Source organism: Nothoprocta perdicaria, unplaced genomic scaffold (assembly GCF_003342845.1).
Source record: "Nothoprocta perdicaria isolate Ctin4 unplaced genomic scaffold, notPer1 scaffold_118, whole genome shotgun sequence".
In the NCBI taxonomy this organism is placed as follows: domain Eukaryota; kingdom Metazoa; phylum Chordata; class Aves; order Tinamiformes; family Tinamidae; genus Nothoprocta; species Nothoprocta perdicaria.
Window position 1 is genome coordinate 1,246,770 of NW_020454294.1, and position 27,250 is coordinate 1,274,019.

Below are 27,250 nucleotides of genomic sequence, written 5' to 3' on the forward strand. Positions count from 1 at the left end.
GTGAAACGGTTTCCTGCTTAGATTGATAGAGCAGCAGGTGTGCACACATAGTTTTTTCTTTAAGGAAGAATAAGTTGTTCAATTCTGCCTGAAAATATTTAGTGTTTATTTATTTTTTTTTAAGTCAGATGCTGCTGATTTGAGGGCAAGGTTTAGCTTGTTTTCAATCCAACTCTTACTGAAATTTATCATTTGGAGGCATTGGGCGCTCTGGACRTTTTTTTGGTATGTAAAATAATTGCTTTGCAAAGAGGAAGCTCATTAGTTCAAAACATACTTTTGATGTATTGATGTTTTCTTCAGTGAAATAATTTATTTAAAAATAGCATTTCTGGCACTCCAAAGTGCGCTAGAGCGAAGTATGGTGTTGAAAATATAAACAGGTTAGATTTATTGTTTAAGTTAATGTATGGCACTTGTTGCMTGCTCCGGTTGCTTTTGCGCTGCAAGTGGTTCTGCCTTTCTGCGTCTTGACAATCCGCACAGCGAGGAGCGACAGGAGAGGAGAGCTGCMCTCGGAGGCCGACTCAAAACTTGGACACACAAAAACTCTGCGGTTCCAGGCTCTCTGCAGTGCATAGTTAATTCTGAAATGAAAACTCCTCCAGATATAGGGTCTGCTAATAATCTGAAATATGRAAAAAAAATGCTATTTTTTTCGTATTTCATGAAGTAGGTGCATGCTCCTTTTTTTTCCCCAGGACAGAAGGCAAGTGTTCTTGAGAAAATGCGAGTAAATTGGAATTTACTTTGAAGAGTCACCCATGAACAGGTTTTATTACTCTGCTATTGAAGACCAGGTTATAACATCCCTCCTCTTGATCTCTTTTGTCCAAAAGCACTCACTGAAGTTGCTGTTTATGTGAAACCGCTCTCTTCTTCTCCCATCCAGTGAAATGATCTACAGACTTTTAAACTCAATTTATCCAGTCTGCTTGCAAAAGCGCATGCTTTTTAGGCAGAAGAGCCTATAGAACTGATGCTGCCCAGCTCTATAAGCGTTAGAGCAGTTAGTGACAGAAGTGGAGCTGTGGAAGTGTCCGCAACGGTGTCACGTTTGGGCAGCGTGTGTGGAAGCTGCTTTGTGGCAGTGAATAATCCAGGTTTGGTGCTTCCACTGGGGACTTGGTTCTGCTTGGGACCCGCGCGCAGGTGCAGCAGAGGGTTGTGGCTACCTATAAGACCCAGCTTATATAACTGATAAATTGATAAACCCAAGCAGTTACCAGGCAGCAAACGGCTTGGCCACGTTGCTGGGTATGGAGCTTTGTACCAAGGTCAAACCTTGGTGTGCTTTCTGCTGCGACCTGTGGCCCCTGTGCACTGCTAACAGGTCGTGCCGCTTACACAGGCTGCCTGCCCTGAGAATTTTGGATCAGAATCTGTCCCTAGAACAAAATTCRATGTCTTTTTATTTTATTTATAATAAATGTTTATTATTTATTATAAATATCTGTATTTACCTCCTTAGAAAAATACTTTGGGATAGCAAATACGTACAGGTTTCAGTGCTGGTGTCTGGGTCCACTGCACGCCTGCCTCACGCTCATGCATGCCTCTTTCAGCCAGAGTACTGATAGAGTAATTTGGCTTAATGCAAATGTCCAAATGTGCCCACTAGTCCTACAGAGGAGAAACTGCATGCAATTACAGCAGAGATTGTAGTCTAGACCTAGGAGAGGTAGCTGGTCTTACCACTATGTTGCCTTCTCTGTGTAGCTTGGRAAAGCTAAAGTCAAATCTTCGCTGAAATCTATGGCAGCTAAGCATCTGTGAAGCTGGGCTTTTCATTTTTCTATTTTCTATTTCTATTTCACTTAATATTTGGTCCATTATTTGCAAAGTGGAAGTGTCTGCTTTGAAATACCAGCACTGGGTGTCGTGGAGTTACTTGGTTGCTGTGGTAGAGGGCACCGCGTAAGCCGGGATGGCTGCGTGCAAGTGGCAATGTGGGCTSGTGGCCTTCTCGAAGAATAGTGCATCCTGTGTTTGGGGCTTTGCTGGAGGATGGTGATTTGCAACAAAGCCCAGAATTTTGTTGATTCAAGATTTATATTTTGTTTTTATTCAGCATTTTTTGCCCTTTCTGAGGGCTCCAGCAGCTGAAACAGCAGACTCTGGTCTTGCCACACAGCAGTTTCAGCTGAGTCTGGTGTTTGAAATGGCAACACCACTGAATGTTTGTGACTTGTTTTTAGAACAGCATTTCAGCTGCCAGTTTCCTTAGGAAAGCAAAAACAATATGTAAAGCGAGAAGTGCAAATAAAGGAGAGACTTTAAAATACTTCTAGTGTTTAAAAAAATAAAGCTAAGTTTAAGGGTTTTTTTTTATTATTTTAAAAAATTAAGCTAAGGGTCAGGAGACACGCTAAATTTAGCAAAATTGTTTGAAGTCGTAAGAAAACAACATCTAAATAAGGACGTGTGCTCCTCTGTTCTCTCCTTCTCTTCCCTTTGCCCCAATCCGCATGCATTCATTCATTACGTGTTCTGCTAATGGGATGTTCTTAACAGTRCTGCTTTTCCTCTAGTTTAAAGCTTGGATACCCCAGGAGAATATCTGCAGAGTGGGAGGGACAGGGGACCCCCGATCCCTCCGGGAGAGGTAGGACTTGAGGCAAAGGAGGTGACCTCCCTTGGGGACGTGCTCCATGCGTGCTGCAGYGTTGTGCTCGGTGGGGACATCATTCCTGGAAAGCAGGGAAGAGGCGTTTGTGCACGCATACGTTTCCAGTTGGATCCTGGCTGAAGAGCTTCCTGTGAGTTATGAGGTTCCCTCACGGGCACCTGGGTGCTCGCGAGGGAGGGAATTTGTCATCCAGCCAAAGCAAGTTGAAGGGAGACTCTTAAAGAAGTTGCCTTTGTCTTCTGAATCTTGCTGGTTACTTTGTAAGACAAAACCCCCAACCTAGAAAAACTAATTCCTACTGGAATGTTTTTAATGAGAGATACATGTATGTGTGTGTGTGCACCTATGTCATTTAATATTTACATCCTAATAACTCATTGCTATTATTGCTGTTGCATTATTAGGTGTTTCTGTTGGCCATCAGTGCATTGCTTGCTAATGCACAGAGAATGTACTATGGAAAAAAGTGTGACCACTGAATAGGCCAAGTAGTGTTTTTCCAGAGCAACCCATTGAATGAAGAGCCTGTCTCACCACTTTTAATAAACTCTAGGCTTCTAAATGTTACAACAGGAACACAAAAAGAATCATACCAGGATAATAACAGTAGAGAGGGAAAGGTGTTGGAGACATGGTGTTGGTGTATGAGAACGTATCGTATAACACACGGGATAAAGCAGTTTGGAAGGATGCTTGCCCTGCAGCAGGAGCATCACAGGCATTGGAGCAGCCCGGCCACACAGAGCCACGGATCAGGTCTGATCCCATCACAGCTTCCTCGGMGCTTCGTGTTAAATCAGAAGGACTCAAATCCTCAAAGACAATTCAACACCAAAATACCTTTGGAGTCAACTTCAGTCTGTGTGTAAAGCCTCTGTTTTCTTTCACCTCCTTGCTTAATATTCTTGTCGTGTGCCTGCATCTCCTCTGCTGCAGGAATAACTGCGACTCCCACACTTGGGAGTGCTGGAGATTGTCCAGCATTATCCCCAAGTCCTTTCCAGGGTTCATTCATTCACACAGTGCTGTGGCCCCTGTGCTTTACTCCTCACTGCATGACCTTTGCTATTAARCCAGATCTAGTTGGAAGGAGTAGGTACTTGTGTGTTAATCTGAATAATTTATCTATTTTTCCCTATCCCCTGGCATTTTTGATACAGCTGCATATCTTACAAGCGGTGGTTTTTCTGTTTTCTTTCAGGTTGTAGATGAAAGTTATTGAGTATCCCTAGGATAAAGCGAGATCCCTGCAGGGAAAATACCTCATCGGATGATGAATCCCCATTTACAAAGATTTTCTGAAATCTATCAGGGTAAACCAGGTTTAGTACACCAAAAAAATATTCTGAATGTGGTATTCAAAGGAGAAAATGCCTGCCTGTTTGATCTCTTCTTTTCATTGAAGTGAGTCACTAAAAGAGCTTTTACGTCTTAGAGGAAAGAAATCCAAGTACAGTATTGGGCTAAATAAATCCATAAGTCACTGTGGACTATATTCAGCATCAATGTTTTAAATGGGCAGGGTGGAGRTGAGGAGCTTCTGCGCTGTTGTGGGATGAAAAAACAACCACCCTAATGTAAAGAGAATGCTGAGTGAGGAAGATGGTGGCCCATAGCATTCCTATTAAAATCTTTGCAATTATTTTTCTCTTTTCTTCTTAAAAAAAAAACATATCTTTTCTTGTAGAAGGGAGGAGTCTGCGTAGTTGTAGTTCTAATCCCACTAAAATGTAAAATTGCACCTGTAGTAAAGCGTGGGGGACTGTATTTGAGAGAGAAATGGCAGGTCAGCTTGGTGCTGGCCGTGCATGTCTCCCAGTGTATTTTTGGACAGCACAGAGGTGACCTGAGAACAGTCAGTTCTGCATTTATTGCGGGTTTTTTTGCTCCCTGGTGGCTCCAACTAATYGAACCGTTGCAGTAGGAGAAAGTCTTGGCCACCAAGGGGCGGGTGCCAACATCCCATTAGCCTGTAGCACATTTGTACGCCAAACTATCSTTTAAATCTTTGCAAAATCTCCCTAGCACTTGTGCAGCAGATGATACAAAGCTTCTGTGAGGCTGCTGTAAAAGTGAAGTTGCTGGAGTGCTGGTCCTCCTGATGGGAGAAATCAATAGAGTCCTCTGCTCTTTTCACTGATAACCACATTAGCAGCGTGTCCAGCGTGATGGGCTGCTCTGCCTCCACCAACCCACAGGAAATTGTTAGCTGTAGTGTGTTAATAATGACATTTTAATTGACSTGGACCTTTTTCTCACCAGAAGGCTAGAACGTTTTTGGTGAGTAGTGTCTTAGCTTTTTCCTGAAGAATAGATTCAGCCATAAATTAAAAAAAAAATTAAAAGGAAAAAAAAAAAGGACAAAAAAGAGAAGAAAAAAAAAGAAGAAAAAAATGTTTTTTCTTCTGTGATAGGCTCTTTCTGTACTACTCTGTGATGAAAATTGTAGAGCAGTGTCCACAGGGACCTTGATGTGGTTATGGGGTGGGAGCGCAGGACGGCTGATGCAGTTGCTTTTAACGGCCCATTAGGAGGAAATGCGTTTCAGTAGCAGAGTTTGTTTCAACACCTTCCCTGCCCTCCTTGCTCCTCTGGCTTCCTTTAGGTTTTACCTGAAGAAATACACTGAGTACATTGTGTGCGTTATCTTTTTCTGCGCCCCTGCCCTTAATTTGGGAGCGGGGCTACACCTTGATGTAAGCCCAACGCAACCGTTAAATTGGGGCTAATGGGAAATGAGTCTGGACTTGAGTTATGGTGACCATAAAATGTGATGAGATCTGGCACTTGGTTTAATAACACCACGGAGTTGCATGACCTGTAATCTAATGGCAGCACATCGTACGGTGTTGCATAAAGCACTAATATTTTTATGGAGTCTCAAAAAAAGAAGGAGGAGAAAAAAGCTTGGTTATAACCTGCAGTGCTCATGTGTGCCCAGAAATGCATCTTGCTGTTTATGGCTGTATGTTAAGGTAGTGAACTCTTCTGTTTCTGAAATTATTTTTAGCTAGGAGTCTTTATATCTCCAGAATATGAGAAATTAAGCAGTTCAAGTGGAAAAGGCAAGTGAATTACCTTATTTGTTTTGATTTTCTACAGATACTTATGGTAACAGTTGAAGGCTTAAGGAGTTCATCTTTGGGAATTGAAAATTGCACAGAGAAGTGCAAGCAAAACTTAAGTACAAAGATGCTCTGTATTTTCATATACTAGGAGAATATATTCCAAACCAAGATCAGAATCAGTCGCATCTTGTCTTGAAGCTTTTTGGCTCGACGTCCTCAAAGCTCAGTTGCAGAGTCTGGCAGAGGAGGTGGCCTTGGAAGCCTTGGAGCTTCCCTTCTGAGTTCAGTAATTTCTATAAAACCCCTTTGATCTGTCAAGTAGGTGCAGAAACTTCTGCCAGACACTAAAAAGAGAGCAGATTAGGCTCGGACAGATTATACAAATACGGTGGAGATAATTGCCTTAGCCAGGGGAGAAAATTCTTCCTCCCAATTCTGACATGTGCCAGAAATCCTCACAGTGCCGCGGAGAGAAACGTGCCCAAAGGACAGGACTGACCCTGCTTTTGTGGAAGGTGCATTATTATTATTATTATTATGGTTATTATTGGTGTTATGATTATTGATTTGGCTTTCAGAGATAAAGTTAAAAAGGAAACCAACTAAATCCACAAGAGAAGATCAGCTGCACCTTTGTTGGGATTTCCAGACCTTGTAACTCCCTTGGCCCTTCCATGGTCCTCTAGGATCTTCTGCCTGTTTTTGTAACATTGCAAGCTTTCAAGATGTGCTGAGAGGCAGCCATGTCCTAGACTACTTATTTTTGTATTCATTTTAAATTTTATCCTGYTCCCCTGTCATCTCTTCAGCTTGATGTGATTTTAAACCTCTTCAGTGTCATCAACTTGCTGTCACATTCTAAGTTTCTAGTGTTTGGAGGCTGAAGTGAGAGGACYGAGCTTTTATTTTGCTCTCTAATCCCCTGTCAGGACTACAGTCTGATATGTGAAACTGTACAATTTTGTGTTCCAGCACCACCAGATAGCTTTACAGAAATTTCCTGTTGGTGGAGAACGGGCCAGAAAGGCTGTCGCGGTAGGATTATTGTTTGAAGGGGAAAAAAAAAAAAATCCATTCTATGTGATGCCCTTTCCGCCCCCACTGTTTGCTCTGCATTGGTGGGTTTTTTCTTGAGAAAAGTTACTTCCAAGAAGGGATAAGGGCAAGGAAGGGGTTGATGTACGTGATGTTTTGCTCTGCTGTGTCACATCCCGTGCAGCAGGATGGATCACRGTGATGGGCAGGGCGGGCACCTGCATCTTTGCCAAGCAGAAATTCACATCCAGAAGCTTTGCCTGGCCAACGTGGTCCTGTCTGTAGTCCTGTTAAAATGATCTACATGGTTTATATGATCTATTAAAATTAATCATTAATGCRGTCTGGTAACTGGGCTGCATTTCCCCCTCTCTGGTGAGTGTTACACGTTTGTCGCATGTTGCAGCACAACAAAGATAAAAGCTCTTGCAGGAGTTAATGCTGTTTTAGGTTAATTCATCACTTCTGAGCATGGTTTCCATTAATTAGAGCAGAAAGTGTGATAAGCATTTCCTTCTTTTTTTGAGGAAAAATCTCTATCATAAACTTCTTACTGCGGGTAGTGTCTGTTTTCAGTGTCCTTTTCCTTTGTAACTCTACTATAWATAGCCAGCCTTTCTGGAGTCCAAATGCTCGTCATCTCCTATGGCTTTCTCAAAAGTACCCAGGAAAATCTGGCTGTGTTTGTATTCGATGTGGCTGGGGGGGTTGTTATTGCTGTGGCTTTGCAAAGTTTCTAGGCAATTTCTAGGCATTTCTGGATGGTTGAACCAGAGAGATGTGCAGAGGGACAGCACATGCCTCCAAAACTAAAATAATAAATCTAAAAATAGAAGTTGCATTCTTTAAAAAGTATCAAGTAGCACATAAATAACAATAACAGACTGATCGGAGTAGTTTCCTTTTATTTCTCTTGCGTGGGAGAGCAACTCTTGTTGCTCAGTGTGGTCATACCACCAAAAATGTTCATTCTCTCTCTCTCTCTCTCTCAATGTAATATCAGACCTTTCACTGGCAAAGACTCCCTCTCAGCTTGTGTATTTGGAAGTTTTACTCATCCTTGCATTTTTTTTCTTTTTTCTTTTTTGCTTTTTTAAGCAGATATTGATCACAGTTGCATTTGGTTAAATGTGAGGTTAGTTGACACAAGTCAGTGATGAAGTTTCCTGTGACACTCTTTTGGACATCAGGCATTCATTATCTTTTGAAATCATTGTTTTTGGAGGAACTTGCTCTGTTTTGCCACTAAATGTACTTTTAATAAAATAAGTCACTTACTCTGCATAGCTCAGATTCAGAAGCGTAGTTAGGTTGTTGTTTCACATTTCTTGGAATATGTTTCAGTTTAGCTAAACAACTTTCTATTTAGGGCATAATTTTATGAATATTTCTTGTAATTCTGGCAGCAAGTGTTGTAGCACTATAATTATGCCATAGGCATTCAGTGTTTTTTCCATCATTAACTGGCTCTAATCCTAGTTTTAGATGCCAGATTTCTTGTTTGCTGTCTTGTCTCCTCAGGAGAAAGTGCAGTTCTTGAGTGCTTTTGTCTACAGAAATGATTTCATAATCAAGTCTGTCGTATGGGTTTGCTATACATTAAAATAGATCCAAAAATAGTTCCCCTCAAGTCTATTTTTTCCTCTGAAGTCATGATATTTGGAGTTTCTCTTAAGGAAAATTCACTTTAAGAATGATGTAAGCCAATCGATATTTGTTTAGAAACAGACTTAAGTCTTGTTTATATTAAAATATTGCTGTGATGTAACTACTGGAATTTCAAAATGAGAACAAATGAAACCAATACAAGCTGGTGGTGTTAAAGGACGTGCCAAGCAAGACACGACCTGATGGATATACCATGGAGGTGGCTGCTGGGACCAGTGCTGTTCCTTGAGCACGAGCCAGCAGAGTGCCCAGGTGGCCTAGAAGGCCAACGTTGTSCTGGCTGGCATGAGGACAGTGTAACCAGCAGGACCAGGGAAGGGATCGTCCCCGTGCACTGGTGAGGCTGCCCCTCAAGTCCCGTGTTCAGCCTTGGGCCCCTCACTGCAAGAAGGACATTGAGGTGCTGGAGCTTGTCCAGAGAAGGGCAGTGAAGRTGGTGGAGGGGCTGGAGCACGGAGCTTGTGAGGAGCGGGCAAGGGAACTGGGGTTGTTTAGTGTGGAGGAGACTCAGGGGAGGCCTTATCGCTCTCTACAACGGCCTGAAAGGAGGTTGTGGAAAGGCCAGGGTTGATCTCCTCTCCAGAATAACTACCAACAGGACAAGAGGAAACAGCCTCGAGTTGTGACAGAGGAGGTTCAGGTTAGACATTAGGAAAAATTTCTACAGGCAAAGAGTAGTCAAACATTGGAACAGGCTGCCCAGGGAAGTGGTGGAGTCAACCTCCTTGGCAGTGTTCGAGAGATGTGTAGATGAGGCACTTAAGGACATGGTTTAGTGGGCATGGTGTTGAAGGGCTTACAGTTGGGCTTGATATCTCCAAGGTCTTTCCCAACCATAATGATTCTGTGATGGGGCAGAATCCACCTCAAGTTGGCAGCCCATCCAGGCTGGGGAAGGGTGGCTGGTGCCCCACATGCTTGTGCCACCATTCAGAGGGACCACAACAGGTAGGAGAAAGAAAAAAAATGCCCTTGTGCTGGTGGTGGAGCCCAGGAGCAGGTTGCCTGGAGGGGTCTCCATCCCTGGAGATGCTCAAAGTCCGTCTGGACAGAGCCCTAAGCCTGTCTAGCTGAGCTTGCCTTCAGCAGGGGACTTTGGGACTACCCAGAGTAGTTGGGACTACCTGCCTCCCAGATGTACTTTCCAGTCCTGTTATTCTGCAACTCTGGGACCACTATGGCCATCTGCCCTGGCCCTGATTGCCACCGCTCCTAGAGTTTCATCAAATAATCTCAGCCTTGGCACATGTAAAAATCTACATATTTAAGGAGGGAGAGAGTATTTCTTTCAAAATAAGGTCTCCGAAACCAGAATCCACTTAGAAAATATCAGTTTGTCAGCAGGCTAGATTTATCTTCTGAGTTASTTTCTGCCGAGGCCCCAGTGGAGTCCGTGGAGAAAATCCACCAGTTCCTAAACTGGAGCTTAGCTGCTTTGAGGCCTGAGTCACCATCACTTGTGGGCTTGCTAATGGGAAGCCAGCGGAGCTGCATCTGTCTAAAGCATGAGTAATCCAGCTGGGAGTCAACCCAAAAAATTGGCTTTTTGTTCATATATATATCGCCCTCTTGCTTATATACTTTCCTTACTGAGCTTAAACATTGCAGGAAGAGACAAGTATGGAAATAAAAGGCTACATCTGCTTATAAAGTAGGAGCGAATGGTCGTGTCTGAAGCGCTCGGGCTCCCACGCTCTCCCCATGCTGATCCTGRAGATGGATTGTTGGGATAGAGGGACTCTCTGTCTGACCCAGGATGATTTTTCTTACCCTGTTAAGCACTTTCCTCTGGTTCCAATTCAGGGTACGATGTTGAACTTGGATAGGACCAACCCTGCAATTTATCCAGTTGTCTTGTCTGAAAAGCAAATGGCCTTTTCTTTTAGTAGCAAAACCAGCAGAGTGTGTTTATGCCTTTGATTTCTATATTCTAAAGTGATCATTTAATCCTGATGAGCACTGATTTATCTCACCTTGAGCTTTGTGTTCATCTCTGAATTTAAAAAGAAGAAGAAAAAAACATAATGGAGTTTGTGCTGCTTCTGAAAATTCAGTCAGCAGTTATTTTGGAGTTCAGGGTTGCTCTTCAGGACACTGTGTTGGAATGGGATATGGCAAAAGGGCTTCATTAGTTTTCCAAAATTATTATGTCTGTCTGCTTTTCACTGTGGGACTATGGCTTTCCACATCAGTAATAAATGGCTGGCTTGCTTTTCTAARCTGCTTTATCGGGGTATTTGCTTGTGAATCTGTCTCCTTCCAGTTACCATTTGGGAAGATGTGGGAAGGAGAGGAATACAAGTGCCCCGAAGGCTGCTATAAAACCACCATTCCTTGTGGTGAGCGAAACATTTCCATGCATCCTATACCATTTTTTTCCCTCCAAGAAAAGTCTTGGAAAGTGACAATACCAGTAAGTGCTCTGCAGCCAGGCGTTTGCAAGGACACGGGCAGCCTGGCCGCGGGCCAGGAAGGCACTTAACAACGCGCTGAACTTGAAGCCCATCGAATATTCTTACCGGCAGGGGTGAAAAATCAATGAGGCTGCTCGTGTGCGCGGGCTGGGACGGGTGCCTAAGTGCGTCCCTGGCCCGTGGCCAGAGGGGCTGGGTCCTAATGGTGGCCGGGGGCTCGTGGCGGCTCATTCCGCTCCTTCCTGAAGGATTCATTGATATTCCCAGTGTTTATTTGCGTTGGTCTCCATTTCCCATGGCAGCCCTACCAGCTCCGGGAGGAAAACGCAGCTCGGCATCGTTGAACGGCTTGTCAGGAGCAGTGCTTAGGCTGCAGAGGCCGGGACAGAGCAGGCACCAAACTCCGGAAAAGCTGGGAAAAGATGAGGTGACACGTGATTGTTTTCTTTGGTAGCCAAGCTTTTAATATAGAAGGGAAAATGAAGAGGAGAGAAGAGAAGGGCTGGTGACACCTCGCACCTTTTCAGTTAACATAGTTGCTTCTTAGGAAACATGAAGGAATGCAGACAGATGCATTAATAACCTGCTGGCAGCGGCTGCAGCCTTTTGGCAGGGCGGTTTTCCCGCCTCCCATGGACTTTCCTGCTTCGCAGGCACCGGTTCTCCAGCGGGTGTTCACAGCCCCGATGGTTTTAACTTCCTCCCCGCTCTGCAGCAGCCTCTTTCGCTGCTTAGGGGACAGTTTCCCCTGCTGACAACTGCGGGTGATCAAGTGGGTCCCGTTGAAACTCCGCGTGGCCRGAGGTGCTGCCGGAGACGCGTCCGGCTTTGCTGCCCATCCCACCTTATTTATCGAGGGCAGCAGCATCTCCTTCCTCCCCCTGCGYTGGTTTTTCAGCACCTAGACCTGGCCCCTCGTTCACTTTTCCTTGTTTGCAGCTTCCTCTTTCCCTCTCGCGCTGGCTTCTRCTTTTCTTCTTTTTCCAGCTTGCTGGAGCCTGCAGCAGGTTCTTCTTCATGCACTGCCTTTCAGTGCAGTCGCTGGTATTTAAGCACCTGCCCTTTTTAAAATCTATATATATTTTAATATATATAATATATATAATATATTTTTATATATATTGTAATATATAATATATACATTATATATATAAAAATAACCTTTTTGTTTCCTGATTTTAATTTGATTTAGACCAAATGAGGGATAAATTGAAGGAGCAAACGGAAAAAGAGATGGAAGATGGTGACTAGAGTGGAGGGAAATAGAGCTTAAGCATTTTTTTTTTCTAGAGGTTAAATACATAAAAACAAACGAAACCAATTGCAGYGTGGACACCTAGTTACAGACAGCAGTATCTTCTGCAGGTGCGTCTCAGTGACTGAGCATCTGCTGTTTGGGGCACAGAGTCCCTTGCAGAGGCTGCGTTGTCGTGCTGCAAAGCTGAAGCTGCCCCAGTGTTCGGGTCYGGCGCCGAGCTGGCCTGCACGGTGACTAACTGGGCACACCTTTGTTGTGTATTTCTCCTRATGGCCGTTTCTTTGGAATATACTTTTACAAAAAGTCTAAGTAAAAGCTTAATAGAACCTTGTGTCGCATGCAGGATTTGCTCGAGTTGGGTAAGAAGTTCCAGGTTGGAAAGGTGTGCTCAGGGGAGTGCCTAGCAGGCACTCTCTTAAACAGTGAAATGATTTTAAGGTGTCTGAGCAGAGCTTAGAAAAGCCAAGGCAGAACTTACTAAAGAAAAAAAAGAGATGATTTTTCTAGGTATAATTCTGGCCGTCGAGCTGAAATCTGGGCCGGTGCCTGTGCGTGCAGGTGTCTCGATGTGACAGAGCCTTCTGCCACCTAGTGTTAACGTGTGCCCTTTCCTCAGCAGGGTGTCGCCAGATCACTTAATAAGTGTCATTATTTATTAATCAGGCCTGGTTAGCGGCCCTCCCGGGTGCCCCAGTGCCCGGTGCTCTCTGTAAGCACCTCAGGAGGCTGCTTCTGCATCRGGGACTTTCAGAATCCGCTCGATCCATAGGGCCAAACTCCTTGGATGTCGTTCCAGAGGATGCAGTTTGGAAGGTGGGTCAGAGCACCCGTGGAGGAGGGTGCAGTAATCCTGAATACTGCTCCGGGGTGGTCACTTTGTTAGCGCTTCTCTCCTCCAGGTGAACTAATGGGTTCTGCCTAACTCAGCACGCTGGGAGTGCCTCTTCCCACTGGGAATTGCATGAGGCTGGAAGGAGCTGCGGGGAATAGAAATTAATTCAACAGGAATTATATAAAATAAAAAACGGCTCCTTTGGACGCTTAATTCATTGTCTTCTTAAAGGGCAAAATGAAAATCTCTCGTCAGCGCTGCTTTTTCCCCCCTAGMAATTCCACCAGGGGCACAGTAGGCTAATAAAATCGGGAGAATTACCCCCAGATTTCACAATGGAAACTTCAAACTGTTAAAGCAGAGAAATAATAGACTTAATGATGCTTTATACTTAAGCCAAGGAATAACAGCTCCCACCATATGTTGACAGATAGGAGGAAATGGGTTTGAGTCAAAGTTTTTTCCTTTTTTTTCTCTGCTGTAAGAGTCATTTTCAGGGACACAGAGCAGCCCCTTCCCCTTCTCCCTSCCATGAGCTGCCTTCACTGGCTGGTAGTGCCTGGGGCTGCTGGTGCCTTTGGTCCCAAGCAGCCCAGAAGGTGATCGGGACTTGGGCAGATGCTTCCAATTGGGAGGTCRGATAGGGGGGTTGTCCTCCCGGCCACCCTATGGGCCATAGGAGGCCCATAGGACCTCCCGTCTTCCTCCCTCCTCTTCATTAAATAGTGTCATTGAAGCTGCAATCTTTTTGCTTTCAACATTTGTATGCCTCAGATACTGCCTAAAGAAAAGGACTTGGGGTTCTTTCTAGCTTGCTCTGCTCAATTGTTGGGTTTGGCTGCTTACGTATCTGATGAGTGTCTGAGGTTAGAAAAGCTCCTCTAGAAATTCACGTGCGTTCTTTTGGCTGTTTGAGTTGCATTAAGCTGGATGTAGCGTGGGGCTAATCCCGGCTCCGAGTCGGCGTGGAGGCTGCTGGGACAAACCAGCTCRCCCGGAGGGACGGCATTTTAGTGTCACCAAAGTGTCACCTGCTTTATTCAAAGGGTTTCTTTTCCAGCAGAGGTGACGTGGGGTCCTGTGGCTGCAGTAAACCTGTTTCTGGTGGTGTTTTCTTTCCCCTTCGGAAATTCAGGATCCCAGAAGAATCCCCTTCATGTAACCTGCCCCAGGACCCGCTCCGTGYGTGCGGATTCCTGCCTGCGCTCCCGAGGGTTTATGGCACCCGGTGGGATGCAGGGAAGTTGGGGGGAAAAAGGAGAGCGAGGAGAAATAAGGAGTTTTTATCCTGAAAGAAGATTCATGTGTCCTCAAAGAAGTTCCTTTCAGAGAAAAGGTCCATTCTCTCTTTCCTCTACAGGAGGGCGATTATATTCCAGGAGAGAGATTCCCATTAATAGCCCTCAAGCACTGGAGAAGGATGTGGTGTTTATCTCTAAGATTGAACTAGCCCTGTCCTTAAAACCAGTAACAGCAAAAAAAGACCAGTCTATAAAAGCAGTCCTTGCCCAGGTAGAAAGCCATGGAACAACAGTTAGCTTCCCCAGAGCTATAATTATTACTTTGATATATTCTTATGCTGAGGCTTGTCCTAAAATACTCTTTCCTATTGATTTCTTCCTGYTTTTTCCAACTTACTTTTAGGCAGCAGCATTTGTTGCTTTGTTGCTTCAAAGGTAAATGCTTTTTTGGTGTGCGTTAAATAAACGTGGCTGCATCTATTTAAAAACTTGAGCCTCAGTAGAACTGCAGGGCTGTAAAAATGCTGGAGACCAGGTGCTGCTTAAAGCTTCCTAAAACTTCTCCACCCTTTTCTGTTGATTTTCTATGGAAAAGCTTTTTTTAATTATTTGTTTTTGTTTTTGTTTTTGTTTTTATTTTTGTTTTTATTTTTGTTTTTATTTTTGTTTTTATTTTTGTTTTTTATTTTTATTTTTATTTACTTGCGAGCATTGAACATCTGCTGTGAGGGTAGTTGCAGGAAGTTTTTCCACTGTTGCATCATCCAGTACAGCAGCTTTTCAGGGAAGAGCTTTAGGCTCCGGAACCTGGATTTCCGGACAAAAGGAGGAAGTTTTCAGGGCAGGTAATGTGGAAAACTTGATTCCCTTCTCCCCCCCCGCCCCATTCCCCTCTGCTCCCACATCCTGAAGCCCAGTGACGATGGCTGCTTTGAACTTCAGCATATTCCTGCTGCAGGATCCGCAGCTGCTCTCACCAGTGTCCTAGGTAATTCCCTAGGGCCCTTCCCTTTTGCTCCTTCGGTGTCCGGGAGYGGATCCTGGTGCCGCCACGGAGCCGATCCCGTTTCTTTCTCCGAAGGGCTTTGTTTCCCCACACACAGTCTCYGTATTTTGTCCGGAGAGACTCACAGCAATTCAAGCAAATTGCTGCTTGGAAAAAAMCACTTGGAGGAGGCTAAAAGAAATCAATCCTAGGTCCTAGGTTTCCCTTAATGATTTCAGGGGTTGGGTTTTTTTGGCTTTGCTGCTGGGAATGGTTATTTTTGGTACAACGGATTTTGGATCTTCATTTCGGATTTTTCATTTATTAGTTTTAAGTCTTCGAGGAGCTGCGAACTCCCGCTCCCAATTCAGAAGCTTTCTCTTTCATCCCTGTCACAGTGTAATGCTCTAAATGGAGACCCATTAGAGTCGATTGGCATCYGATCTTAAATGTAGTGAAAGATGAGGACTTTAACTCTTTGTTTTTATAAAAGGCAGTGGAGAGTTTCCCTCAAGCAAAGGGGGGAAAAATCCAGGTACTTCCTTTAAAACTCAGTTTTGATGTGTGCATCTGTGCATCTACACCCAGTCATCTTAATGTATAGATGTGGGGTTTTTGCAAATCCATTCAAGTGAGCCTCTTGCAGTGTCATCAAGGGCAAGGTTTGCTGGAACCGGAGGGTTTTTCGTAGCCAGGCAGAGCTTTCAGGAGTAAATCTTGGCAACTGCAGCCCGTGAGTGCAGGAACCAGCAGCACTTGCCCTGTGTTTGAAGCAGCAGCAAGGCAGCTCCTGCRCCTCGGCTGCGTGCCGCTCCCAATGGGAAGAGCTCCGGGCGTTGCTGTCTCAAGGACACGTGAGTGGTGGGGCTGCAGCTGCCTCCCGGGATGTGGTTGTGTTGATGGGGACAGCTGGTTCAGCTCCCTCAGCCTTCAGGAAACCAGCACAGGACGAAATAAGTAAATAAGTCAGGACCAGGTGAGCRGCAGGGCTTGCGCGAGGAGGGGACGAAGCCGCGTGGTGGGGACAGGCTCCCCCTTTCAGTGTTTCCTCATGATTCCCTCCTTCCCTTGCGCTCYGAGGGCAGGAGGTGATGGAGTTTGGGGTGGCAGGTGGGGTGTCTGGCAGCTGCACTGACCCCCTGGCCCTGCTGCCCGCACTGGGAGCCCTGCACAGGGGCTTGAAGGGTCGTGGTCCTTGTAGCTCTGTCTGCTGCAAATGGTTTCTGCAACCAGAACACCATGGGGTATTGGGGACAATCCTGGGCCTCCCAGGACAAGGGGGATGTGGAGCTTCTAGAGAGGGTCCAACGGAGGGTGACAAAGRTGATTAAGGGACTGGAGCATCTCTCATATGAGGAGAGACTGAGTGAGCTGGGCCTGTTTAGCCTGGAGAGGAGAAGGCTGAGAGGGGATCTGATTAACATGTGTCAGTTCATGAAGGGGGAATGTAGGGAGGAAGGGGCCAAGCTCTTCTCAGTGGTGACCAGTGACAGGACAAGGGGCAGGGGGTGTAAGTTGCAACCCAGGCAGTTCCAACTACATGTGAGGAAGAACTTGTTCACTATGAGGGTGCCCGAGCCCTGGAACAGGCTGCCCAGGGAGCCTGTAGAGTCTCCTTCCCTGGAGATCTTCCCAGCCTGCCTGGATGCCGCCCTGTGCCCCGTGCTCTGGGTGTCCCTGCTGGAGCAGAGGGTTGGACTAGATGATCTCTGGAGGTTCCGTCCAGCCTCAGCCATCCTGTGGTTCTGTGAAAGGCCGCCGGGAACAGACCCGGCCCCGCCGCCCTCCTGSTGCCTCTTGCCCTGCGAGCGGGAGGCGCCGTCTGTGCGTGCCCAAGGTGGAAGGGCCCCCGAGGGCTCGGGAGGAGCAAAACCCTCGTGTTTTAAGCGACGTGGAGGGTTCACGGAGCAGAGGGGRCTGCTCCGGGGCGCTCACCCCACCGCTCTGCGGCCCCGCTCGGGGTTACAGCACAGGCTGCCCCTAGCTGTAAAGTTTAGTCTGCCCTCAGTGAAAACAAGATGCAGTAAGAACCGAGCACCAGCAACAGCAAACCTCTCCTTCCTGGGTTCTGCTTATAAGATTTACAGGTACTTAAAATAAACCTATGAAAAGCAGACCCGCCGTGCTGGAATTTGCTAACTAGCCGGCGCAGTTGCCTCCGTGTCCCCGGCCGAGCTCCGCTCTTGGAAGGAGCCTCAGCCGGCGCCTCCTCYGGGAGCAACTCCAAGGGGCCAGGACCCTGCCGGGATCCAGGCCCGGCACCGCCGGCGGGAAGCGGCTCCGGGGCCAGCCTGGCACTCCTGACCCTTCCACATGGGGCAGTTAAGTCACAAAGAGGAGCCACCAAGGGGGCTCCACGGCCCGTCCTCGTGGCCTGGKGCCGCTGCCGATCACGCGCCCGGTGTCTGTATTAGTGAGGGATTAAGCACAAAGGCTGCGATATCTGTAAATCAGACCCYCTTAGGAGACTAGTGCCCTAGTTAAAGGTGACCTGAAAAGAGGGAAATGGTAGCCTGTGCTTCAGCCCTCCCTCCTTTTAGGGATGTGTCCGTGGAGGAAAATAGGGGGAGAAAAAAAGCATGACCTACATGGAAAATGTAAAGAGGGTCCTCTGCTCTCCATGAGTGCCTGGAAAATTAGGCCTGTGTCATGGAATAAACACGGGACAAGAACAACTTGACTCGGATGAGGGGTGATTTTATAGGACAGAACAGTTTGGAGCAGGGAGGAAGTTATCACTGGACTTCCAAGGGGCTTTGGTGCAGTCTGTATCCCGGTAGTCTGTATCTGTATTCCTGGCTGCGGGAAGGAGCTCCCGTTTCCCCACAGCAGTTGGAAAAGGCCTTGGGGAAGGGTGAAACTTTCCTCCTGAAGCCCTAAGGTACAAGTACCTGTTCCTTAAAAGAAAAGCTCCATGAATTGTGTTTCCTYGTGAAGCGGGAGCTCCCTCCCTCCAGGCTTCGCCCCATGTCCCGGAGCGCTGGGCTCAGCTCAGCTGGCCTGGGGGGCAAGTCCAGCCTGTGGCTTTAGCCTCCCACCAGCACCAACCCAGCACTGCCGGCCCCTCTGCTCACTATGGCTATTAGGTGCAAGAAATACAGTTCTAAAACTGTAATTAATCATTTTCAAGTAACCTTTTCTTGCACGTTTATGGCATCAATGGGTATGACTGTTTATTATGTTTTACCTATAAAATCTGACCTGTTTTATATACTCTTTATGGAAACAGTGTACRGTCATAAATTAAAAGATGCAACTGTTTGGGATATTTTACTGGTGGTCCTGGATTTTCCTGCCAGCAGTGCAGCTGGTTTGGGTTTCTCAGGATAACATTATAAAAGGCTGCATGCGTTTTGCAAGTTTATGCTCGAGCTCCAGAGGTGGAATGACTCAACCTTCCCAGGAGCAACGCGCACCAAGCGATGAATCAAAGCCGTGAGTTGAAGCCCAGCAGCCTGCGTTACAAGTGTGAAAAGCCGGGCTCRTTTATGGTATTTTATCCGGCGTTTAAGATTTGAGGCAGGCGTTTTGCTGCTCACGTTGGCTGGGGCATCTGTCTGGTGTTTGAGGGGTTCTTGGTGCAAAGCTGCAGCTGAGGATTYGTTCTTGCATCTCCTAGTGTGAAACATGAAGACCTTAGGAGTACATGGAAACCTTAGGAGGACATGGACACGTTCGGGTGCCGCTGGGCAGGCGGCTGCAGCGGGAGCTCGCCGTGGGCGCGATGGCCGTGACGGAGCCCTTGGAGAGGGGCTGACCGGGGCCCGGAGCCCAAGCAAGTGCCAGCAGATGTAAACGTTTCAGTCTGTGGCTCGGGTTTGGCCTGGGTAGGTTGGTGTCTGAGCAGGTGCTTCCGCGAGGTGGTGACGATGCCGAGTTCTGGCTTCCTCGGGCACCTGGAGCCAAGGGACTCGCTCGAGGTAGCGACAGGCGGGAGAGCAAAGGCGCAGCTCCTGGGAGAACCTGTCCGAGGGGCCGCCGGGGGGTTGAAGCATTAACCGTGCAGAGCTGAAACTCCTCCGTGGCGTTGTGGAGTGCAGAAAAGCCTGGGTCATCCTCGGCTTCAGGGATGGGGGCAAGACTGGACATTGCAACGTGGAGGGAGAAGAAAAGGCGAACGCCTCCGTTCCTGCAGCAAACGGAGCGCAGGGAGCTTAGGGCACTGATGCTCCCTGCTCCCGGGGCGGCCCCTGYGGTGGCTGCTTGTCTGAGGGCGCCTCCGCGTCGCTTTGGTGACCCAACGCAGGCTTTAGACCCSCGCGTTCACCACACCTCAGACTGCCAGCAGCAGGCGGCTGATGGCTCTTTCCTTTCTCCAACAAAGCAGCCTCSACCTTCTGCCCCGGGAGCCGTGCTGCTCGCTGACGCGCTCGTGTCTGTGCTCTTGGGTTCGCAGGTACCTCAGCCACGTGCGAGCTGCCTCTCCGCAGGACCTCGCCGGCGGCTACACTTCCTCCCTCGCTTGTCACCGCGCCTTGCAGGACGCCTTCAGCGGCCTGCTCTGGCACCCCAGCTAGTCACCATGCCCTGCRCGGGATCGGGGGACACGGAGCGGCGTCAAGAGCGAGTCGGAGCAGCAAAGGTTGGGCAAAACTGCTGCCGTCAGCACGGGGGTTAAGCTGCAGTCACTCTTCTAGGCCAAACCTGCTGTGTTCAAGTGTTAAAAGGGGGCAAAAAAGTCTGCACAAGGGCTTTGCAAAAGGGTCGATGCATTTTTGTGGAGGGGGAAACTCTTCAGTCATGTGGCACTTTGCTGAGGGAGGCTGAAGCAATAAGCCACATCTAATGGAAGATGTGAATAACTCAGCTGTGTATGTTTGAGGTTTAAAGAAATACACTTGTAAATTTTTTTTAAATAAAGCCAGACGTTTTTTATTAAAGTTTGTGGTTTTACTCTTATTGCAGGGTTTTATTTGCACAAGCATTTAAATGCCATTTTGATTATAACATTTAGTGTCAATATTCAAGCCTACATTTTCTTCCCATAACACTAGTTTCCACGGTTCAGACAAGTGGTTTTCTCCTCCTGCCAGCTGGACGAGCTGAGAAACCCTGCGCTTTGCTGACACAAGCCTTGTGTAGGATCCTTCTCGATGGCACTTTTTGGTTACCTTTGTCCAGAAAACAGCAGCATTATCTGTAGCTGAGAGCTTTTCAGCTGAGTTCTCATAGAAGCTCCATAAGAGACCTTGTAACAAAGCTATTTTATGAGAACAGAAGTCAAAATTGCTTTAGTTTTTTTCCTTTTCAGCTCTGTTTGAGTTTTTTGTTAACTGTTCAGGAGCTCTGGGGACTTTTGCATCCCTTTGTCTGGCTTTTGGGATGATCCTTGCCATCCAGCGTGTTGCTCYTGTGTCCTCCTCCTTCTCTCTTTGTAGGGAAACACAGAGCCCCTGCAGCAGAGATGAGGTTCTTGTCTCAGGTTGGTTGTTTCCACAAATACTCATTAACTGCAGGAGACTGGGAACGGCTCAGGGGAAGGGGCACCTCTGGAGAAAACCCTGGAGCACTTTTTATGGGTCATCTGTTAATGGTTGTTAAATACTGCTCTGAAGACTACAGTAAATGAATGATTTTTTTTTCCTAGCGTGTAATAAAGTGGAGGATAAGCTCTATACCAGACTTGGTGCTTCCTTTATTAAGGAAGGGAGAAGGAGACGCCAACATTTCCATGGTCTCCACAGTGCTGTCATTTGTGCCCAGAATAGATGTCAGCGGGTAACACTGCATAGCAGCAGCGGGGAGAGGGGACATAAAACAAGCACAAACTTAAAGGAGATCCTCTCATATCGGGGGGACTGTCCTGGGGGTAGAAACTGGGTGTTTGGGCATCTCCGTCAATTTTGGTATTGCCTGACCTGGGTGAGAAATAGTCATGGGAAATCCCAGGCTCACCCAGGGCTGTTTGGTTTATAAAGCTTCAATTTATTAGCCTAATGACTGCAGAATTGGTTATGCATTAACACCTATATTCCTGTGCAACCTGYGGGTGCCCCTGACTACCTCTTGCTACTTACAGGGGAAGGTCTTATGTATTARTGGTAACTACACCCAGTTGCAGGAAAACAGCAGCTTTGGGGGCAGTTACAGATAACCCAGTGACTTGCAAACAAATGAGAGGTAAGCTGTTAAAACAGCAGCAGAGAGGCTCAGAATCCGTGTGGACTCCTGCAGCATCCGGAGGCGGCACCGAGGGAGCAGTCACAGAGGTGGGAGAGGAGCAGGGAAGGGCAGAGGCACAAAAGCCACAGGACAGGAATTCAAGATGGGAGAACGTTGACCCAGGTGCTAGTTCTCAGTCTCGTGTGTTCACCCACGCTTGCACTCAACTGCAACTGCACAAACAGCAGTAAAGTCTTTCCTGCTTTAACTGTGGGCAAACACTAASTTAGAAGTCATTGAACTAAGTAAAGCAGTTAGCATTGAAAAGTATTTATTACTCCAAAAGCCTGGGCACAAGTATGGGTGTTATTTATTCCTCTTTGTAACTTAGGGCACGCTTTTGAAGGGTTTTTGTGCTTAGAGACGAGCTGTTTGTGCATCTGCTTACAATATCCCAATGTTCTCAAGCCTATGGGTCAAAGAGAGAATCCTGTTCTATAACAAAGGTTGTTTCCTAGTACACACACAAACCATCTTCCCAAGTCCTACAAAATATAAAGAACATGTTTCCACCATTCCTATTTTATATATGTTAGCATTAAGGTGTGTGCTGCTATAAACTGTAAATTACCAGAATAAAACTGCAGCAGAAAACTATCCCAGGCTGTTTTACTGAATTATTGCGGTGTGTGAAACAACAGAGGAGAAAAGTGCCATAAAACCATTTATTAGAAAAAGTGATTTTTTATTCTTTGTAGTAAGAAGAACAGTTTCAGTCTGCTTGCTGATCCCACAGTTAGAAAGTAAGTTTGCAGGAGGCAGATGCTTAGCAAGGGAGGAGAGACCACGCGTGACACAGGCCGACATGAAGGGGTAACCCAAGCACGTTCAAAGGACGTTCACTGGAGGGGCAGACTACAGGTCTCCTACCTGCGCCTGGCAGACACTAGTCAGTGGTTACTGCAGCTCTCATCCTCAGCTCGGTAAYGTCTCTTCAGAAGAGTCTTTGCTGGTTCGCTGCCGTTTACAGGCTGGTTTCTCTGCAAGAAGGTTAGAGAAAGTTTAGTGGACGATAAACAGATCCTGAGCTAAACCTGAAGCCATGTAACRCTTAAGGGATTTAACAGGAGGAGAAGAGTTAAAGTCAGGATTAACTGTTACAAATGCAATCTGCTAAGGCAGTAAATGTGGAATCTTTTCTTTACTGAGTGCCAAAATGAACTGTTACTGACCTACATCTCAGTGCTACCCAATAATAAATCTCATGGCATTAAAGCCTTATCAAAACCCCCTATTCTCCATTAAGTCCATGCAACTGCAAGCCGAAAGCCTCCCTCTCCCCACTCATCATATGTTGCAAAATCCAATTTCACTGAAACTGAATAGTTTCTACACACACTTCAAGAAACGAGTGACTAGTATCCTTAAAAAAGTCTCGTATTTCTCAATTAAAATGTGCCTAAGCTGCTCTTGCTGATGTACAGTCAGCTCTAAACTGAATCCATGCAAGCACGAGGGAGGAGGTCAGAAGGGAGCCGACGACGTTGGAGGTAAGTCGTTCCACCTCAGGTGAAAGCTGAGCCCCATTTCTTAACTGTGTAGCCAAATCAAATGTATGCTTGATGTTAGCTCCCCTATCCTCCCCCAGCGTGCTCCCTGGGCATAAAGGCCTGGTTTACAGCCTGTGGGATGATCCTCTCCAGTGCACCGTTTGCCGCGTGGAGGCTCACGCTGGGATCAGAGGAGGGCAGCGCCGCTGCTGCTGCGCGCACAGCCCCGCAGCTGCTGCACACGTGCAGCCCCCGAGCGCCGCGGCCACCTCCGCGCTCCCGGCGCGGCACGCCGAGCACGCAGCGAGCCGAGAGATGCAGCCCCAAACACGGGCACCGTTCAGGCTGCTCCTCACCTTCAGCGGGGCACGGCCTCCCGTACAGGACGTCAGCTGGAAGCTGGAAACTGAGGCACATCATCTCCTTGTTCGGCGCCACGTTTCTGACGGCGTGGACAGAGCAGCAAGCGCGCAAGGAGGCTCCCAGGGAGGCCTCGGCGCGTTGCCACACGTCTAGGGCCGGCTCGGGGTGCTTGGAGAAGGCGTAGCAGTGCACGGTGGGCAGCGCCGCGCCGCGCGCCGCCCCGGCCAGCAGGTGCCTGAAAGCAGCCAGGAACTCCAGCGCCAAAGCCGGCAAATTCATGACGATGTGGAAAGAGGGTTTCTGCTCTTCTGTTTGAAGCAGAAGCCCTTTGCTTAGTTCTTCTCGAACTGGCCCCAGGAGGAAGTCCCTGCCGTCCATGTTGAACGCTTTGATTTTGTCGCCCACTTTGTTGAGTTTGCAGTTGTGCAGCAGCCAGGTGTAGGACTCGGGATTGAGGTCGTTGGCAAATACCCTGCACTTCTTCTTCGCTGCGGGAATAGCAAACGGTCCAACCCCAGCAAAGACATCGAAAAGAACATCTCCAGGCTTCAAAAGCTCGACGATACGGCCGTGCTCTGTGGAGAGCCGGGGATTCCAGTAGACTTTAGAGAAGTCCAATTCATAGGTAGTATTATTTTCTTTGACCTGAAAGTCCAAAACATTTGTTTCAGCCTCTGTGTTCACATTCCAGACATGTCTAAGCAATATCTGTAATTAAGACAGCTAARAAAGCTGGTGCTTTATCAAAAGGTAATGTGCACACTGACGTTTGTCCCATTAATAGTACACGTGGATCTTGTATAAACAGGTCTGCTCATCGGGAATAGCCATAAGGAATGCTCCACTGTCAGTCCAGATGGCTGGCTTATGCATGGCTCAATCACCAGGTGGAAATAAAGCAGCAATTTAAAATGAAAATACTCCTTTTTTTTTAAATTTTTTTTATGGTCAAGAGCTTTGTGGCTGGCTGACAACCACTTTATTGAAAACAGATCTTGGGAAGATGCCTCAAGCCCTCCCTAGCCTCGAGTCTACGCAGTAAATAAGTGTCTGAGAATGATAAGAGCACGAGAACAGCAGCACTCGGCCAAATTCAAAGCCCTCAAGAGCCAACTCTGCAGTTTTAGCAAACACTGTATTTTGTCTTTCAAGGTGACCGTCTTGGAAACTGATTCAAACCAGAACTTCGGGACGACCAGTGTAAGAACAGGCCTGAAGAACAAATGCTGTTTATTCAGATGTGAGGGGAATGCAAGTGCTCGCTTGCCACGACCACACTGAACGTCTTGCCCGTGTTACTCTCAAGTAAAGCAACGTTCACTCCAAATCACGGCACCCTGGGCARTCTGCAGCTCAGCGGCGGGCTCGCCGTTTGCCTGGGGAGCTGATACCACCTGCCTGGGATTTCACTGTCACTGCTGAGTGTCAAAACTCAAAACGTTCTCTGGACACGCACAGTCCGACACCAGGAAGCTGTTCAGCATTTTGCTTCAGCAACTGAATGGTCTCCTAAACAAGTGACAGTATTACCAGCTATGGAAAATATCTTTGGGCTAAACTAGTGGCCGAATTTCCAGCTAAAACCAAGAAACCCAGTGTGAGGAAGACGTAGYGCTTAGTTGCCAGCTTTCACCTGAAAAACCTCAGAGCAGAAGAGTGCTGAGCCTTTGTCTTGCTCCCGACTGAAAAGGAAGCAGGCACAGGCAAACCCTTGCTTAAGTAAAGTAAGGTAAAAACTGGGCCTGCTGCTCTGTGCAGGACATTGTACAGTGCTTAGTGAAACTGAGATAAAGCATTTTCTTAGATCCAATGTGCTAAAGATTTTGGCTTTGGATTAAAAAAGAAATCCCACCCCAAAGTCTGTAATTAGTATCTCTTGTAAGAAACCTTTACTCTAGCTGCTTTTACCTCTCATTAAAAAATCTCTGCTATGTACTTGAAAGAACTTTTATCTTTGTGATCACTACAGCTGTGATTTTACTCTTGGCAGACCAGGAGAAATGAATGTAAAATTAGTGATTTTTCATCACATCTTCATTCCAGTTATGTTTTGGGGTTTTTTAGTGCATTAGATTAGGGAAAAAGAACATGTACCTTGGTTACCAGGTTGCTCTCTCCAGCCAGCACTTCCATTTCAAAGTTTCTGTACGTGCTGTCAATAATACTGGTTTTATTCACCACACTGGTGACACCTGGATTCTTGTCAATTATAACTTGGCCTGAATGACAGGTAAAAAAAAAAAAATTTAAAAAGTCAGTTTAAGGCATGTTAACCTCTCAATGTTCTATAAAATACAGGAATATACCGTGAAAATTTACCAAAGCAAGCATGTATTTGAACAACCTGTCTCTAATCTTTCAGGGTTGTAGATGTTATCTGATCTAAGGCAGTACGTGACACTGAGCCAACGTGCAGTAACTGCAAGAGGACCGAGTTCTGTCATTTGTGTACAACTTAAGCATCAGTTTTACATAAAAGGCTATTAAATAAAAGATGAAACTTTTAGAGCTATAAAGACGTTTTTTTTCCTGTACACCCAATAGCTTATAGATAGAACAATTGTTTAAAATACCTTAGGGGATACCAATTGTTTTCCGAAGACAGTTGCTTTACCTACCAATCAAGTATCTGTAAGGCAGCTGATGATCCCTAAGATTCAAATGTGCTATGTGACCAACACGGCTGAATCCAGAGGTGACTTCTTGTCCCTCAGGAAGGACGGCTCGGAGGATCTCCTCCAGCTTGAAGCTCTCGTAGGTCAGCTCCAAGTCGTACTTGGACACCACAGGGGGAATATTAAACTGTTTTAATACCTCTTGTTCCGATCCTCCCAGTGAGAATTCGGGTATTTTATGAGGATCCAACATAACAAGTCTACTGTTCTCATCGTCTGGATCTTCAATCACTCGCTTTAGACCAGGACGCTGCAGCAGCGTATGTTTTAAAGGCTTTAACAAAGAACCTATTATTTCTTTCTGAACTTTAAGAACTGGCACAACAATTGTCCTTTTGAAAGCCTCTCTATCGAGTTGTGTCATTCCACGCACTCTCGGAGGGGGCGAATACAGCTCTGGATCAGCTTTATCCTCTACGGTTTCAGGCATTGTAAAGAAACTATTTCTTTGAACTTTCGCAAAGGAGCCAGGTATTCGGCCAGGATACTGGGCCAAGAGCATCCAAACTGCCGGGAATGACGTATTCGAGGCAGCTGTCCTAAAATGATTGGTTTTCAGTAGTCTGGCAGAGAATCCAAATCTCCATAAACTCCTAGAAGAGAAATTATTCATTTTATAGACATTATGTAATCATCCCACTAAACAGGCCGCAAATCACATGGATTTGCTGTTCTCTTAAAACCAGAATTTCCATTTGTAACCAAATAATCCACGACAGTTTTCTAAAGCTCCTTATTATGATTTACACACGTCAAATTTCCATCCTGTTTGCAACTGCATATTACACTAACTCCACCGCTCTCCTGCCAAAACGCAGTGAACCCCCTTTGCTCTAATAAAGAATTAGCAACCCCAGTGAATCAAACGAAAAAACCGGACGTCTTGATGCTGCTGCTGCGGCCTTTTTTCCCGCTGCGCCCGCCGCCTCCCCGCACGGCTGCCTCCTCTCCCTGCCCGCACCGGCCCCGCACGCGCGCGGCCCCCGGCTCCCGGAGCCGCTTCCAGCGCCGATCCCGATCTCGATCCCCATCCCGATCCCGATCCCGATCCCGTTCCCGGCCCCGCAGGCCGCGCCGTCGCCATGGCGACCGCCTCCCCCCCCTCACCTCATGTCGAGCCCCGGCCGCGCGCGCGCGACGGCGCCCCCGTGACGTCATCGCCGCCGCGACGCGCCGTGACCCCGCCCCGCGCGGGAGCCGAGGCCCGGCGGGGAGGGGGGGGGCCGACACCTCAAGGGGGCGGCTCTTTCGCTCAGACTCCGCCCCGTCTCGCGGCGGCCCCGCCCCGTCCCGCGGTGGCCCCGCCCCCCGCGGCGGCGGGCGCAGAGGCGCGGGAGGCGGCGCGGGGGCCATGGCGCCGCCGCGGGGGGTCGCGTGCGGCGCCGCCGCCGAGCGGGGCTGGTTCCTGTCCGCCCGCCAGGGCGACGACG

At 47.2% G+C, this 27,250-nt stretch overlaps 2 protein-coding genes across 4 annotated transcripts in view; one reads left to right on the top strand and one right to left on the bottom strand.

Moving 5' to 3' along the window:
• MNAT1 (MNAT1, CDK activating kinase assembly factor) overlaps positions 1-19,713 on the top strand; it is a 102,411-nt gene extending 82,698 nt beyond the window's left edge. For both annotated transcript variants that reach the window (XM_026053769.1, XM_026053770.1), the window contains exon 8: positions 19,527-19,713. In XM_026053769.1, the coding sequence (XP_025909554.1) occupies positions 19,527-19,647 (121 nt within the window). In that variant the 3' untranslated portion in view covers positions 19,648-19,713. The remainder of the gene's footprint in view (positions 1-19,526) is intronic.
• A 1,656-nt stretch (positions 19,714-21,369) lies between these two features.
• TRMT5 (tRNA methyltransferase 5) lies at positions 21,370-26,947 on the bottom strand. Of its 2 annotated transcripts, XM_026053768.1 has the most exons (5): positions 26,928-26,947; positions 25,764-26,413; positions 25,240-25,364; positions 23,139-23,790; positions 21,370-22,272 (listed from the first exon to the last, which is right to left on the bottom strand). In XM_026053768.1, exons 1-5 carry the CDS (start codon positions 26,930-26,932, stop codon positions 22,208-22,210), a joined length of 1,497 nt encoding a protein of 498 aa, XP_025909553.1. In that variant the 5' UTR covers positions 26,933-26,947; the 3' UTR covers positions 21,370-22,207. The 2 variants fall into 2 exon arrangements, with proteins under 2 accessions (XP_025909553.1, XP_025909552.1); XM_026053767.1 differs by lacking the exon at positions 26,928-26,947 and having other exon boundaries at positions 25,764-26,689.
• Positions 26,948-27,250: the final 303 nt, after the last annotated feature.